The sequence below is a fragment of the Crotalus tigris genome, unplaced genomic scaffold, assembly GCF_016545835.1.
Source record: "Crotalus tigris isolate CLP2741 ecotype Arizona unplaced genomic scaffold, ASM1654583v1 scf7180000017661.16357234195:1864864, whole genome shotgun sequence".
Taxonomy (NCBI): domain Eukaryota; kingdom Metazoa; phylum Chordata; class Lepidosauria; order Squamata; family Viperidae; genus Crotalus; species Crotalus tigris.
The window spans coordinates 236,400-251,952 of record NW_024096548.1 but is presented as its reverse complement, the minus strand read 5'-3'; the positions used below and the strand labels follow the sequence as shown (position 1 = coordinate 251,952).

Genomic DNA, 15,553 nt, shown 5'->3' with positions numbered 1-15,553 from the left:
GAAAGCATCCCACCTTAAAACTATTTTTTTACTTTCACAAATTCTGACTCTACAAAACTACTGCAGGTTCCCAGGGAGGCAGATTTCAAATGCATCTTGACCTTAACTATGTCAGTAAAGTACTGCTGGAGCAGCTGAAGTATTTGACAGCATCTCCTTTTCACAAATAGTCCTTTAAAAGTCTATCAACAGATTGAAAGCTTTCTTTAATTGTCTGGCCTCCAGCAACTGACATTCAGAGGAAGAGTGTCTTTGAATAGGGTGGAGCTATTTGTCATCCTAGCTCAGTGGTTCTCAACCTTTTTAATGCCGCGACCCCCAACCGGTCGTAAGTTGAGGACCACTCAACTGGTCGTAAGTTGAGGACTGCTCAACTGGTGCAGCACCGTTTGCAGAATGGGACTTTTGGCGGGCTCAGCAGGGCAGAGACAGCCTGGACAATTCCTATTGGCTTTTGAAAGCCAATAGAATTAGACTCTATTCAAGAGAGTCTATTCTATTGGCTTTCAAAAGCCAATAGAATAAAAGGGAGTAGCACAGCTAAGGAAAAGGGGAAAAAATGGTGGACTGCGTTGTTTGAAGACCCCCGTGAAATGGTCATTCGACCCCAAATGGGGTCCCGACCACTGTCCTAGCTAAAACTACTGATAGAGCTACTCTTAAAGGGAATATCTGTAACTCAGGGTTGACTTGAGGGGTCCTTGGTGCTTTCTGAGATTGGTTTTCTTGCAGATATTTTATTACCAAGCTACTGTGGGAAGTCAGTCCCCCAGAGAAGGAAATATTAAAAGGGCAGGAAAATATATTTCCTCAAAGGATCTTAAAGAGGCAGAAAAGCATGTCCAGTTTTTTTAATAGCCCCAAGTCTCCCTTCCCCAAGCAGAAACCAGCCCTATAGAAATGCAGATGTAAGCCATCAGGAAGGTTGATGCTAGAAGCTTAGGAAGACAAAGATACCTAAAATCTACCTACCCCACCCAAACTCTAAGATAGGACATAATAGGATTAACCCACAGATGCCAAAGGGCACACGCAGACTCAGGTCAGAATACAAGACACAGGAAATAGCCTCAAACAGGAACAGGAAACAACTCCAAACAAAAGGCTCCAGAGGGTATAAAAACCCACTCCCTATAGGTGCTCTCTCTCTTTTCTGCCAGAGCCATTTTTCTCTCTCTTCAATAAACTGCAACCTTCTTTCTAAAGCAGTCGCCATGTTGTTTATCCCCAGCTTGGACTGAACCACGATGAAGACTTTTCTTCCAACATTACATAAGACAGTCTCTCCTAGTACTGATGATGTTATCTACTTGGGGTAATAAAACTTCTGCAAGAAAACAACCAAGCTCAGAGAGCATCAGTGACCCCTCAAAGCTACTCTTTTGACTCATTAATCTAATGACCATCAACACATCACAGGGCAATAAATTCTATCAATAATTCTATCAGTAAGTTAAATGGAGAAACACAATAAACATTTATTTTGCCAGGAATCCCTCGTGTGGTAGTTTCACTTGAGAGACCTCAAGCCCTGGTGTTAGAAGTGGGGGAAGTTACTTCTTATCTCAGCCTTGTAAACAAGTCCACAAAATTGAGTAGCCTGGCCAGAGATGAGAGAAGGGGGATGGAGCCTCTTTCTCCATTTCTTATTGGATGCAGAGAATGAATACTTGGTAATGTCTCCATCATGAAAGGTCTTCTCATCCACCTTTCTCTCCCTTCTCTTTATCGCTCATCATTATAATCATCTCCCAACATAAACCAGTATTTCTCAAACTTAGCATCTTTAAGCTGTATGGATTTCAACTCTCCGAATTCCTTTGCCAACATGCTGGCTGGGGAATTCTGGGAGTTGAAGTACATACAGTTTAAAGTTTCCAAGGTAGAGAAACACCAGCTCAGGGGTAGGCAATCTTGGCTTTTTTATGACTTGTGGACTTAATCTCCCAGAATTCCTGAGCCAGCATGGCTCAGCTTGGAAACCTCTCCCTTTCCCCTCAGCATGGCTGGCACAGGAATTCTGGGAGTTGAAGTCCACGAGTCATAAAAGAGCCAAGGTTGCCTACCCCTGAGCTAGCTTGAACTATGTCCATTCAAAATGAAGGTTTTAAAACCCACGGCTTTCCAAGTTGTAGAACTTCAACCCACATCACCTTTAGCCAGCATGACCAACAGTGATCAATCCTAAAGGTGCTTTTTTCAAGAGACAAGTGGACTTCCTTTGTTTTTTCCTTGAAGACGTTTCACTTCTCTTCCAAGTTCAGAACTGAAGAAGCTTCTTCTATGGGAAACGAAACGTCTTCAAGGAAAAACAAAGGCAGAGAACCTCCCTAAACAACAGTGATAAATGATGAGATCTGACATTTGAACTGCAGGAACAACAATAACACTGACCCTAAAATGACACCATTTCAGTGTTGCTCTTCCACTGCAGTTCTTCCTTGGAAATACATTTCACTGTGATCCATAGTTCTGTGATTATTATTTTTTTACTCCCAACCTTAAAAAGTCATGCTTCATTGCCACAACGAAGACTGTGCACCTCAGCATATTTGCACACACCCTATAGATTTCACGCATCACATATATACAGTATATTCAACCTGCTGTAAAGGGAAGTCCTTGAACAATTACTGGGACAAGCAATTTCCACTATTTTTACAGCGTCCTAACTGTTAACCCTAATTTCAATTAAATTTGTCACACTACAGTACCAGCAGGTCACCCACAGGAGTTTATGCATCATAAAGGACACAAACATGGACCTTCAAAGCAGAATGATGAATAACAATGAACCCTACATGAACATCACATTCGAGCATGGATGAGTCTTTCATGCAGGTTATTTTATTAGAATTGCTAAACATCTTCCTGCTTCCTGTATGTCTATGAAGTGTGTTTTTTCAACCTTGCAGGAAAAAGGTGTGCTCTTTTTACTGTGACTTGCATCCTGACTTTGTTCCTGTAATTGTACGTGGGACCTTAGGACAGAGGTCCCTGACGTTTTGGGGACCAGGGAGGGAGGTGTTGAGGGAGGTGTTTCTGCGGACCGGAGAGTGTGTGGTTTTGTGTGCTGCCTGCATCTCATGGACGGGGCTTTACTTGTTTGTGTGGACCGGTTGCTGGCATGTCACGGCCCAGTACTAGTCCATGGACTGGGGGTTGGGGACCCCTGCCTTAGGAGACAGGAATAACTTGGGAGACAGGAGGAAGACTCACAGCCAAGGTAAAAGTAACATAAGCAGCAACGTAGTCTGCAGAAGGAATGTGGGCACAGCAAATATCTCATAAGGGACAGAATAACAGAAAAACAGAATTGGAAGGAACCTTGGAGGTCTTTTAGTCCAACCCTCTGCTCAGGCAGGAAACCCTAAACCATTTCAAACAAATGGTTGTCCAATCTCTAAAGGGACTGTAAAGATAATAAGGGAGGAACATATCTCCTGCCTTGCAAACTTGATGTTAGCTTTATAAGGTAATCCAGACAGGAAGCGTGCCCAGATGAACTAATCCTACTTTATTGTTATAGGATTACTATAGGATTAATAAAATCTTGCAAGTTTGAACGAACATTTCTCTCCATCATCTCTACAGCCCAAGAAACTAGGGAGGGTCTTTTGCAAAAATGTTTGCCATACCCATTTCCCTTCTGTGGGCATAGCTGTCTCTTACCTGACTGTTCTCTTGATAATGGCTCTTACCCTTGTCTCCCAAGGCCATTCCCACATAGCATTACAGTTCCCTGTCCCTGTGGTCTTCTCAGACTCTGCCTCTTCTGAAAATTAATTTTCAGTATCTGAAATCTTTAGCCCCTGGGGTGGGATAGGATATTTAGTATGACATAAGGTATTCTGGAGAAATGGTTCTACCAGTAGGAGGAGTGGCAGAACCTGGGGGTGGAGTTAAAAGAGGGATCAGCTCAGAATCTCTATATAGCCACAAATGAGGCAAGTCCAGCGTTCCTTGAATTTCATGGACCCTTATCTAACTCCAAGCAGGTGCTAACTACTACTTGAGAGGATTCCTATGCATAAGCATAATTACCAGTTAATCAGTTTAATTGGATCTTCACGTATGGACTTGAACATTCACTCCTGACACTACCACTGACTTTGTACTGAACAACCTCAGAACAGATATGAAATCTGCTAATTGATTTTTAAGCCAGGAATTCCCACCCTCTGTCACCTTGAGCTGCACCAGCCTTGTAACAGCTGTAGACAGCTGTATTCCAAATTCCAATTCCCTGGGGAATCCCTTTTAAAATAAAAGCAATCCTTACGGGAAGGGGCCATGCCACTGAAAGTCATAGCAAATACATAAGTCCTGGGATTGTCTCAGCTGGCAGGGAAAGGAAGCAAAGAGTACTTTTGTTCAAAGGAACAGGATCCTTGGACAGGGAAGGCAAAAATCAGGTGCCTGATTTTCAAGCGAGGAAATATTGCAGGGGAGTTAGGGATTAGAAACGGGGAGAAAAATGGAGTGGTGATAAGGTGACCAACCGTCCTCCTTTAGGGAGGACAGTCCTCCTTTTGTGAGTTCTGTCCTCCCTCCAAAAGTGTCCTCCTTTTCAATATTTAAAGACTAATCTGCAGTGCTTTTTTTTTTCTCATAGAATGCTCAGAACAGCGTTTTGGCACCTTTTTTTGATGGGTTTTTTTTCAACTTTTGCATGAGCTGTGCTACTCCCGCTGTTGGCTTTCGAAAGCCAATAGGAATTGCTGCTGAGCGCCCCAAAACACCCGGCTGGCAAACTTTGCACATGCAAGTTGTCTGTATTATTGTTGCAATGAATAAAATGTTTCTTTTATTTACAATATTTTTTTCTTCAATTTATTTGTGTCCTCCTTTTCATTGTAAAAATGTTGGTCACCTTAGTGGTGAGTATTATCGCCCATCTTTCAGCTGACTCTGAATCCAAAACTAGAACAAATCTAAAAACAAACTATACAGTTAAACAGATTAAAGCATTAAAAACCACAAAAACCTGGCACCAAATCAAACATCTAATGTGCAGTGATTTAATCCTCTTCCAATGCTTGGGGGGGAGAAAGGCAGGTTTTCAAAGATCTACAAAAGACGAAAAGGGTAGAGGCTTGCAAAACTTCAAGGGACAAATTGTTCCATAGGGCAGGGGCTGCTTAGCCCCCATCAGATGCCAATATTTAGGGGAAGGGACTAGGACCATGCCCATCTTCTCTAACCTGGTAGGACAGATAGATATTAGGGAAAGGTGGCCCCAATTCTGAGAAGGTGTCATAATTGATTTTTTTTTTTTTTTTGCTAAGTCCTGCAAGCTTTGGGTTGTGATTTAGGCAAAGTCTATATCACAAATAGCTCCTGCCAACCTAGCAGTTTGAAAGCATGCACATGCAAATGGATAAATGGGTACCACTTTGGTGGGAAGGTAATAGTGCTCCATGCTGTTGTGCTGGTCACATGACCATGGAAATGCCTTCAGACAGCACTGGCTCAATGGTCTTTGAAACAGAGATGAGCACCACCACTTATAGTTGGCAATGACTAGTGGAATAACATCCCCAGGGACTCCTATATCTATCTATCTATCTATCTATCTATCTATCTATCTATCTATCTATCTATCTATCTATCTATCTATCTATGGAATGGTTGCTAGAATTGGGTATGTCTAGTTTAACGAAGAGAAGGACAAGGGGGGACATGATAGCAGTATTCCACTATCTCAGGGGCTGCCATAAAGAAGAGGAAATCAAGTTATTTTCCAAAGCATCTGAAGGCAGGACAAGAAACAACGGGTGGAAACTAATCAAGGAGAGAACTTCCAGGTTGCTTCTCTCTTTGATCAGGACAATTAACCAGTGGAACAGCTTGCCTCCAGAAATCTTGGGTGCTCCATCACTGGTGATCTTTAAGAAGAGACTAGACAGTCACTTGTCTGAGATAGTATAGGTTCTCCTGCTTGAGCAGGGGGCTGGACTAGAAGACCTCCAAGGTCCCTTCCAGCTTTATTCTATTCTAATACTTACTATCCCCAGTGTCAGAAAGTAATAGTGAAAAATTCTCTCTCTCTCTATTTGTTTCAATGAAAATGTGAGAGTCAGAATGATGTTAAAATCTTGTCTGACCAGAATGGTAGATCATGAACCAAAACCTTCAATGAAAAAAGCCTTCAACCTGTAGTTGCCCAATCCAGGCTGATCATGAGAAAAGTTAATAACAATAAATATGTGTATAGGTGCGTTTCCTGTGTAGCAATCATCTTTCCACACAGATGATCATGTGAAGTATTAATACCACTTTACAATGCCTTGGTAAGGCCACACTTGGAATACTGCATCCAGTTTTGATCAACATAATATTAAAAAGACGCTGAGACTCTAGAAGGAGTGCAGAGAAGAGCAACAAAGATAGTTAGAGATCTGGAGGCTAAAACATATGAAGAACGGTTGCAGGAATCGGGCATGGCTAGTCTAGTGAAAAGAAGAACTGAGTGACATGATAGCAGTCTTCCAATATCTGAGGGGCTGCCCCAAAGAAGAGGGAGTCAAACTATTCTCCAAAGCGCCTGAAGGCAGGACAAGAAGCAACGGGTGGAAACTAATCAAGGAGAGAAGCAACCTAGAACTAAGGAGACACTTCCTGACAGTGAGAACAATTAATCAGTGGAACAGCCTGCCTCCAGAAGCAGTAAATGCTCCAACACTGGAAGTTTTTAAGAAGAGACTGGACAGCCATTTGTCTGAAATAGTGTAGGGTTTCCTGTCTGAGCAGGGGGTTGGACTAGATGACCTCCAAGGTCCCTTCCAACTTTACTATTATTATTATTATTATTATTATTATTATTATTATTATTATTATTATTATTATTATTATTATATGTAAGTCTTTGGTTATTCGGGTTTTCTCCCGCATCAAATTGGAAGTGTCTTGGCGACGTTTCGACGAAGTCTCATTCGTCATCTTCAGGCTGGTGTTTTCGGCTTCGTGCTTCTAGGAGTGCACATAGAATGTACAGACATTACTTCTAATCAGATGTTTGGATGAATGCACCTAATCAGAGGCAGGGATGATATTGATGATCCCACTGCTACCCTCCCCTGCACAACAAGACAATGCCCCAAAACAACTCAGTCTGATCTAACTCCTAGGGCTGCTAAGATAAAAAGGGGAGAGTCCACTGTATCAGTCTGAAGTCTTGAAAGGAAAACCACAAGGCAAAATAAATAGGTCAGGCATAGGTAGAATTGCCAGAAGCAGGAAAAATTAATCCAAAGCATTTATATGCCATTTGACGCTCTGCAAATGAAGACGTTTGCACCCCGGCAGACAAAATTGCCCGGCAATCTGTTCTCAGTTTTCTCCATTGTTATAATATCTAATTATAGTAAACCACACTCAATGCAGGAAGCCAATAAGGAGAGCTGGTCATGCATAGAATGAAAAGTAATCCAAACAGATTCTTGGAAAGAAAATATGAACCTGAGATAAACTCAGGTCCAAATCCACTCTCAATTATGGACGTTTCATGGATGCTTTTGGACAAATTCAACCCTTGGGGGGGGGTCTTCAAATGAGATCTATCTCACAGGGTTGTTTTTATAGAGAAAAGTAGGAGGACGGAGGGTGTAGAAGTGCCATTTTGAGCTCCTAAAGGAAAGATGGGATAGGAATTTACAGAATAACAGGGTGGGAAGGCACCTTGGAGGTCTTATAGTCCAACCCCCTGCTCAGGTAGGAGACCCTATACCAGGGGTCTTCAAACTTGGTGACTTTAAGACTTATGGACTTCAACTCCCAGAATTCTTCAGCCAGCTCTGGCTGGCTGAAGAATTCTGGGAGTTGAAACCCACAAGTCTTAAAGTCGCCAAGTTTGAAGACCCCTGCCCTATACCATTTCAGACAAATGGTATGTAATAAATAAAGACCTTACAGATCAAGACAACATTAGCACCAGCTCTGGGGAAATGTTCTTTATTCTTCTTCAGAGAGTTATGAAGGTTTTTTTTACTCCAGAGTCTAGGCATCAGCTACAAAAGAGCAAAGCAAGATAGTTTACATGATAAAGCTTTAATATCAAGGCATGGGGATATTAAAAAAAAAAAAAAAGTAGGACTAAGTTCATGCAGAGAAGGAAAATTGAGATTGTGTGATTTTTGGATCTGCCCTAGCGAAAGAGGAGGCGGTGTTCGGTTGACTTTCTTCCAGACTGACTCATAGTCCGTCAAGTGTGGCAGAAAAGACTGGTGTCCTAGGGCATTTTAACCTTTTCTGCTTTAATTTCTCACGACAGCCTTCAAAAGGGATTTTGATGACATCGCTCATAGAGGGAGAGAGAGACAGAGAGAGAGCAGATCACAACCCACACATTTTTAAGCTGCCAAACTTTCTAGTTATGCATTTAGAAATAACTTCTTTATCTTTTCAGATCATTTCAACAGTCTTTCAAATGGTTGAAAATACTTCCCGGGAAAACACAACCACACCTCCAGTAAGCTACAGGCAACGCTGGAGAGATGTCTGAGATGAAAAGTTGCTTTGAACAGAACTTCTGTCTCTTTCCCTTCACCCCTGAGGAATTTCAAAGTGTTTGCTTCTGTTTCAAGCACCCTAAATGTTGTTGACTTTTGAGATATCTGTTCCTCCAACTGTTCATCTACTGGACCCAAAGGTTTCCTCAGAATGAGAAGATAGGTGCCATGTTCTTGTGAGACAAGATCCACCCCTTAGGTACGTCCATGAGATGACCAAAGACAGATACAAAAGGGGCATAGATAATTATCATGATGTAATGGTGTACATTTTGACATGTGCATCATTTTCTATCCTTGTCTTGGAGAAATTCAACCACATCAGAAATTCTTCCATACATTCCCTGTTTGTCACAATGATAGGTTTCAAAGCTGAATGTAAAAGTCCTTTAGGCATGACCTATATAAACAAAACTCTCTCTCCCTCTCTCTCCCTCTCTCCCTCTCTCTCTCTCTCTCTCTCTCCCAACAAAAGACTGTCTGCGATCCTACCTTTTCTGATATTATTCTATGATGTTGCTTAGACAATGAGTTTTAAATATGCAACAAGCTCTGACGACAATCAGAATGAGGACAAATGAGGATGTCTTTAGTTTGGGTAGAAAAATAAGAGACGAAAATCTACCCAGCCATAGTGGTAAACAATTTTTTTTTTTTTTACCTCTATCAGTTTGCACATCAATGAAGATAAGTGAAGTAGAGGAATCTGAGAGTGATTTTACAGAACAGGAGGGTTTTTTTTTTAGCCCAGAAGGCAGATGCATTCAAGTCTATCAGTTCATCATATAGATGGAAAATCATTTTTCTTACTCTTTGCCGTAACCCAGGACCATTTAACTATTGAGCATTTTTAACCAGAAGAAGCTTGAAGACTCCAGTTTATGCTGCAGAATTTATGGGATGAATGGCTGGGTTTGTATCCCAGGCTAAACCCTAAACCCAAACTCATTTTCTGAGTTTTCATAAGTTAGGCCAGGGGTAGGCAACCTTGGCTCTTTTATGACTCGTGGACTTCAACTCCCAGAATTCCTGAGCCAGCCATGCTGAGGGGAAAGGGAGAGTTTCCAAGCTGAGCCATGCTGGCTCAGGAATTCTGGGAGTTGAATTCCACGAGTCATAAAAGAGTCGTGGTTGCCTATCCCTGGTCTAATGGTTAAGCCACCAGTCTAGAAACCAGAGATTGTGAGTTCTAATCTGCCTTAGGGATGATAGCCAGATGAGTGGCCAGTCACTCACTCACTCTCAGTTCAACTCAACTTCCAGGGTTGTTGTGGGGAAAATAAAAGGAGGAAGAAGAATTCGGTAAGTTTGCCACTTTGAATTATTTGTAAAAATAAGAAAGCCGGGCTATTAAATAAATGTATTAAATCAATAAAATCATTTACATACAAATTATGAGCTCTATCTTATCTACTTCCCCAATACACACAATGTTGGAGGATTGAAAAAGAAATAGCAATGGATTCACTCTCAGGGGTGATAAATCAATAGTCAAAAGCTTTAGAACAGGGGTCTTCAAACTTGGCCCTTTTATAACTTGTGGACTTCAACTCCCAGAATTCCTCAGCCAGCATGCCTGGCTGAGCAATTCTGGGAGTTGAAGTCCACAAGTCATAAAAGGGCCAAGTTTGAAGACCCCTGGTTTAGAAGATCAGGTTGCAAGCAATGCTCTGTGTAATCCTCAAAATGCCATCTTCTATCATTTTTTTCCCCAAAATAATTTTTAGAAACCTGATTTTTAAACTTAAAAAGGGGTCAAAAAGTCATCTTTTGCCTCAAGACCATTGTTCTATTTTTAATTCTGTGATTATATTTAATTATAATTCTCTTTTTATCTATATATTTGTATTAGTTTTAGTTATTTTGGCATCAAGGGGAGCAGAATTTCCATAAAGTATAGTACTACAGTATTAATATTTTTATTTTTATCAAATAGGCATGTGTAGGATTTGCACTGAAGTATACAATGGAGGAATGAATGCTTCTGAAATACATTTTCTAAATTATAATGACAATTTTGATTTCTAATAAACACTCAGAAATACCAGCATAGTAGATAGCTGGGATGTTCAAAAGAGCACAGCTTCTTCTCAAAATATTCCAGAGAAATTTTCCCGTTCCAAAATGGGTCAGTCTAAATATTCCCCAGTCCTTCATCCAACTTGAAGCCATGTAGACAGAGTATAATCAACAGATTCCTGTATACACAACTACTGTGGTCACCCAACACACTAAACTGTAAATCTGGATTCACAAGCCCTAAATCTGTATTTATGGAATAAGCTATGCCCAAACAATGAAACCTATTATGGCTTAACTAGATGGCTGAGATCACTCTGAATTCTAAGGTGAACCTGGATATCCACAAAGTAGCAAAACACAAATCATCTAGTCACTTTTTAAATAATAATAGTAACAACAATAAACTAGGGGTGACATGATAATAAATATAAAAACTAAGAGTGACTAGGGGTGCCTTGTTAGCGTTATTCCAAAGTCCCTTCCAGCTCTATTCTGATTGAAAATAAACAACTGGAGCACCTCTTGAATACCATTGGCATTGACAAATTCACCATCAGTCAATTGCAAAAGGCAGCTTTACTCAGAACAGCTTACATCCTGTGACAATATCTGTAATACCATCGAACATCCAAATTTGCTTATTCCAGGTCCTTGGGAAGGACTCGATAGAGGGACAAAAAAATGCCAAATCCAGTCTAAACATCTGGCTGACTGTGTCTAATCATATAATAGCTTCAGGGTCCATGTCTGCTCATTTATAGGAGATGACCAGGCTGAGCCCGAGGGAGGGGTTCACATGCGTCATAAGCCATGAATCCCTGCGTGCCTGCAAGGGATCTAAGTCCAGCCCACCTTGAATGTCTTTCTTATCTCCTGCTCATTTCCCTTGACCGTTAGTAGCTCAGATTCTTGTAGAGAGCTTAAGCTTGCAATAAATCTTTATACTCATTTAAATTTCCCAAATCTCCTGATTTCTCTTAACATCATTTTCCCAAATCATTCTGGTGGCCAGCAGAGATAGAAATATCAGTATTACCATAAATACACAACAGAAATAAATAACTACACAACAAAAAATAAAAAGAATGGTAACTGAGAACAACCAATGAAAATAAGTATATAATTATATCTTAATTAATTATAATTATGTTATAATTAATTATAATCATATTATATAATATATAATAATAACAATCACTCACAGGGCCAGCTAACCTCCTGACCTGTGTGCACGGGAGAAGAGCAAGTCTTAAGGTCTTCTGAACGACCACCAAGATCTCAGGGGAAAAGTCATCTTCCAAAGGACCGTGGGGTGACAGACAAGCCATCTCTAGAATATTGCACAAACCCAGCCAGTATTTGCCCTGTCGGATTACGGTTTAGTTTCTAACATAAATCAGATGACGCAATCCATTGTGTCATGACTTGACAAAATCAAAGGGCGGGAAGTTTTCGTAAGTGATTGAATAGAAATGAAGCCCTCTCTTTGCAGAAGTAATGAGTAAATATTTCCCTATATGAGACGGGAAAATGGAACCTGGTGTTTACCCCAGTGTAATCATTTCCTGGATGTAGAGAAGAGAATATGTAAATAACTCTTTGTCTCTTATTCCTTCTTAGAAGTCTGGATGGACCTCCAGAAACAATAAAAATCAACTTGACATGAGGGCCAGGATGCCCAGGATAAACTGACATTTATTTTTATATTTAATGAGGGGGGATTGGCTTGGGTTTTTGCGTTGTTCTATATATTGTAACAGGATTTTTCTTTATTATTGGAAATGGTTGAGAATCTTGGTTCCCTGCAATGGGTATTAATGTGATGAAAAAATGGAATGACAAATGTGCCACGCAGTTTTGCTTCAGCTGCCTTACCTTGCTTACTTGCATGTTGACATCACAATCCAGGTATGAAAGGGGTAGAGTTTGCAAGGCAATAACCTGATGCATGTTTCGTCAATTGTCTCTCCTCACCCCCAGCTGTTCACTTCTGTGGACCCTCATGATATTGCATTGCAGGGAAGCATCGAGTTTCCCATCTGCTATGTGAAGAGTCCTCAAGGGCAATCACCACTTGCCCACGTGTGAACCTTAAGGCTGGCTTTAGGACATTTATGTGCTAATAACAGTTAGGCAGTTTAAGTTGGTATCTATCTCTCTACCCATTAATCCAGGTATCCATCATCTATTTACCTACCCATCTTTCACCATCCATCCATCCATCCCTCTGTCCATTTATCTATCATCTATCTACCTAACAATCTTTTGTCATCCATCCATCATCCATCCACCGTTCTATCCATCTATCTGTCATGTTCTATCTCTTTATCAATCCAATCATCATCCTTCTACCTATATCTGTCTGTCTGTCTGTCTGTCTGTCTGTCTGTCTGTCTATCTATCTATCTATCTATCTATCTATCTATCTATCTATCATCTATCCATCCATCCATCTCTCTATCCGTTTATTCATCATTTATCTACCTATCTTTTGTTAACCAACCATCCATCCTCCCATCCACTAACCATCATGTTCTTTCTTTCTTTCTTTCTTTCTTTCTTTCTTTCTTTCTTTCTTTCTTTCTTTCTTTCTCTTTCTTTCTTTCTTTTTCTTTCTTTCTTTCTTTCTTTCTTTCTTTCATCTATCAATCATCTATCTATCTGTCTGTCTGTCTGTCTCTCTCTCTCTCTTTATCTTTCTACCTATCTTTCACACCCCATCCATCCATCCATCCATCCATCCATCCCTCATTTATTTACTTATTTCTCACCATCTGTCATCTCTTTCTTTTTCTCTCTCTCATGCATCCTCTATCTAAAGTATCTATTTCTCTGTTTTCATCCACCTCTAACTACTTATCCATCTATCCATCCATCCATGCATCTCTTTCTCTCTCTCTCTCTCTCTCTCTCTCTCTCTCTCTCTCTCTCTCTCTCACACACACACACACACACACACACACACACACACACCATCATTCCACCATCTCTCTTTTTTTCTCTCTCAATGAAGCACTGTTCAGGCACCCATGGGTCCACCAAAATAAAAAACACATTAAGCCTAAAACATGCCTAAAATCTACAGGACACCCCATTTGATAGTCTGGAATTACAAGTCTTCATCCCCCATGTTTTGATGGTGTCTGCCACCCGTAAAAGCCTCTCGCGTTTCCTGTGGAACAGAGTGATGACCTCTGATATGTTTCCAGTTCGGCTAACTCTCAGAGAAGAGGAACCGTTTCCACGTTCGTATACATAGCTTAATTCTGCCCAGCAGCAGTGTTTTTAATTAGCTCTTGTCGTTTAGAGGAAAGGCTAAGCAGAAATTTCTTTCCTTGGATATGGAGATGAAGTCAAACTTAAGTGGCAGGTGATATTAAAGAGGAACATTAAACTTACATGCTGCTTTCCCACGATGTTATCAAATGGAAGCTCAGGGCTCCATGATCCTTCCGTGAACGTCGCTCCGCTGTTTCTCCTGTCTGAAGAAGGGATAGACTCTTTGACAATGTCTTCAGGTAAAGTCAGCAGGCTTTCCTCGGGCTGTTTGATCAGGTAGGTCTCAATGTTGTGCTTCCTCAAAAATTCATTGCGTTCTTTGCCATGTCCTTCCTCTACTTTATAATCCCCATTGAGACAATCTAAAGTTGCTTTGGATATGTGGATTCGCCTACAAGAGAGATAAAGAAGGAGCAGAATGGATGGAAGTGAGGCATAGCTGGGCTATTCTGAGGAACACCAAGGCAGAATGTTATAAAATGAAGGAGAATATTTGTTGCTCAGGGTTGACACGAGGGGTGCTTGTTGCTCTGTTTTCTTGCAGACGTTTCATTACCCTAACTACTGGAGGAAACATCATCAGTTACAGAAACATAGCCAGCCATACCAACAGGCTGAAAAACAGCTTTTATCCATGGGCTGTCAGGCTCTTGAATGGGACATAATAATTTCATGCATGACAGACTTGTGAGGCCGGCGTGCTGTGCAATTAGCTCACAGGGTGTAATAAGTTGGGAGTTTGTAGTCACTGTGAGTTGTGGGAGGGGGGAGGCATGGAGGGAGGCTCAGCCAATCTCACTCTATACATGTTATACTTTGATAATAAAGGTTCATTCATTCATTCAGTGCTAGTCAGTGATGATGTTACCTAGTAGGGTAATGAAACGTCTGCAAGAAAACAAGCAAGCTCAGAGAGCACCAAGGACCCCTCGTGTTACAAAATGTTTTTTGTGGCTGAAAAAAGGTTGTGTGGCACTTTCTCTCAGGAGTGGATTTGCATGTTCAGCTCCCTGCGAATCCATAAGTAGACTAATACTGTGTGTTCAGGTCATCCTTGACTTACAATCGTTCGTTTAGTGACCATTCGGAGTTACAACGGCACTGAAAACAGTGACTTATGACCGTTTTTCACACTTACGGCCATTGCAGCATCCCCATGGTCACATGATCAAAATTTAGAGACAAGGCAACTGGCTCGTGTGTATGAGGTTTGCAGTGTTCGAACTTCTGACAAGCAAAGAATCTGGGGGAGGCAGATTCACTTAACGGCCGTGTTCCTAACTTAACGACTGCAGTGATTCACTTGACCTCTGTGGCCAGAAAGGTCGTAACATGGGGAAAAACTCTCTTAACAAATGGCTCACTAAGTGACAGACATTTGGGGCACAATTGTGGTCGTAAATCGAGGACGACCTTTATGTGCGTACTCAATGTTGATTCCTGGCCACCGCTTGCACCGATTCCTGTGGTTTTCTTGGCAAGATTTAAAAAGTGGCTTCCTCTTGCCTCTTTTCTAGGGCTAAGAAAGAGTGGCCGGCCCAAGGTCACCCAGATGTTTTCGTGCCTAAGACAGGACTAGAACTCACACTCTCCTAGTTTTTAGCATAAAACAGCAATATTAGCTGAAGCAAAATTCAGTTAGCATTAACTGTTCTCCTTAAAAAAAAAAACACCACTTCTTTTTGGAAATATATGAAGTCCTTACAGTGGGATTTATTTATTTATTTATTTATGAGACTTAT

The 15,553-nt window shown here is 41.0% G+C and overlaps 1 protein-coding gene across 3 annotated transcripts in view; it reads right to left on the bottom strand.

The window, feature by feature from the left end:
* ADCY8 (adenylate cyclase 8) overlaps window positions 1-15,553 on the bottom strand; it is a 122,299-nt gene that overhangs the window by 43,603 nt on the left and 63,143 nt on the right. For all 3 annotated transcript variants that reach the window (XM_039335801.1, XM_039335799.1, XM_039335800.1), the window contains exon 7: window positions 13,932-14,202. In XM_039335801.1, coding sequence (XP_039191735.1) covers window positions 13,932-14,202 — 271 coding nt within the window. The remainder of the gene's footprint in view (window positions 1-13,931; window positions 14,203-15,553) is intronic.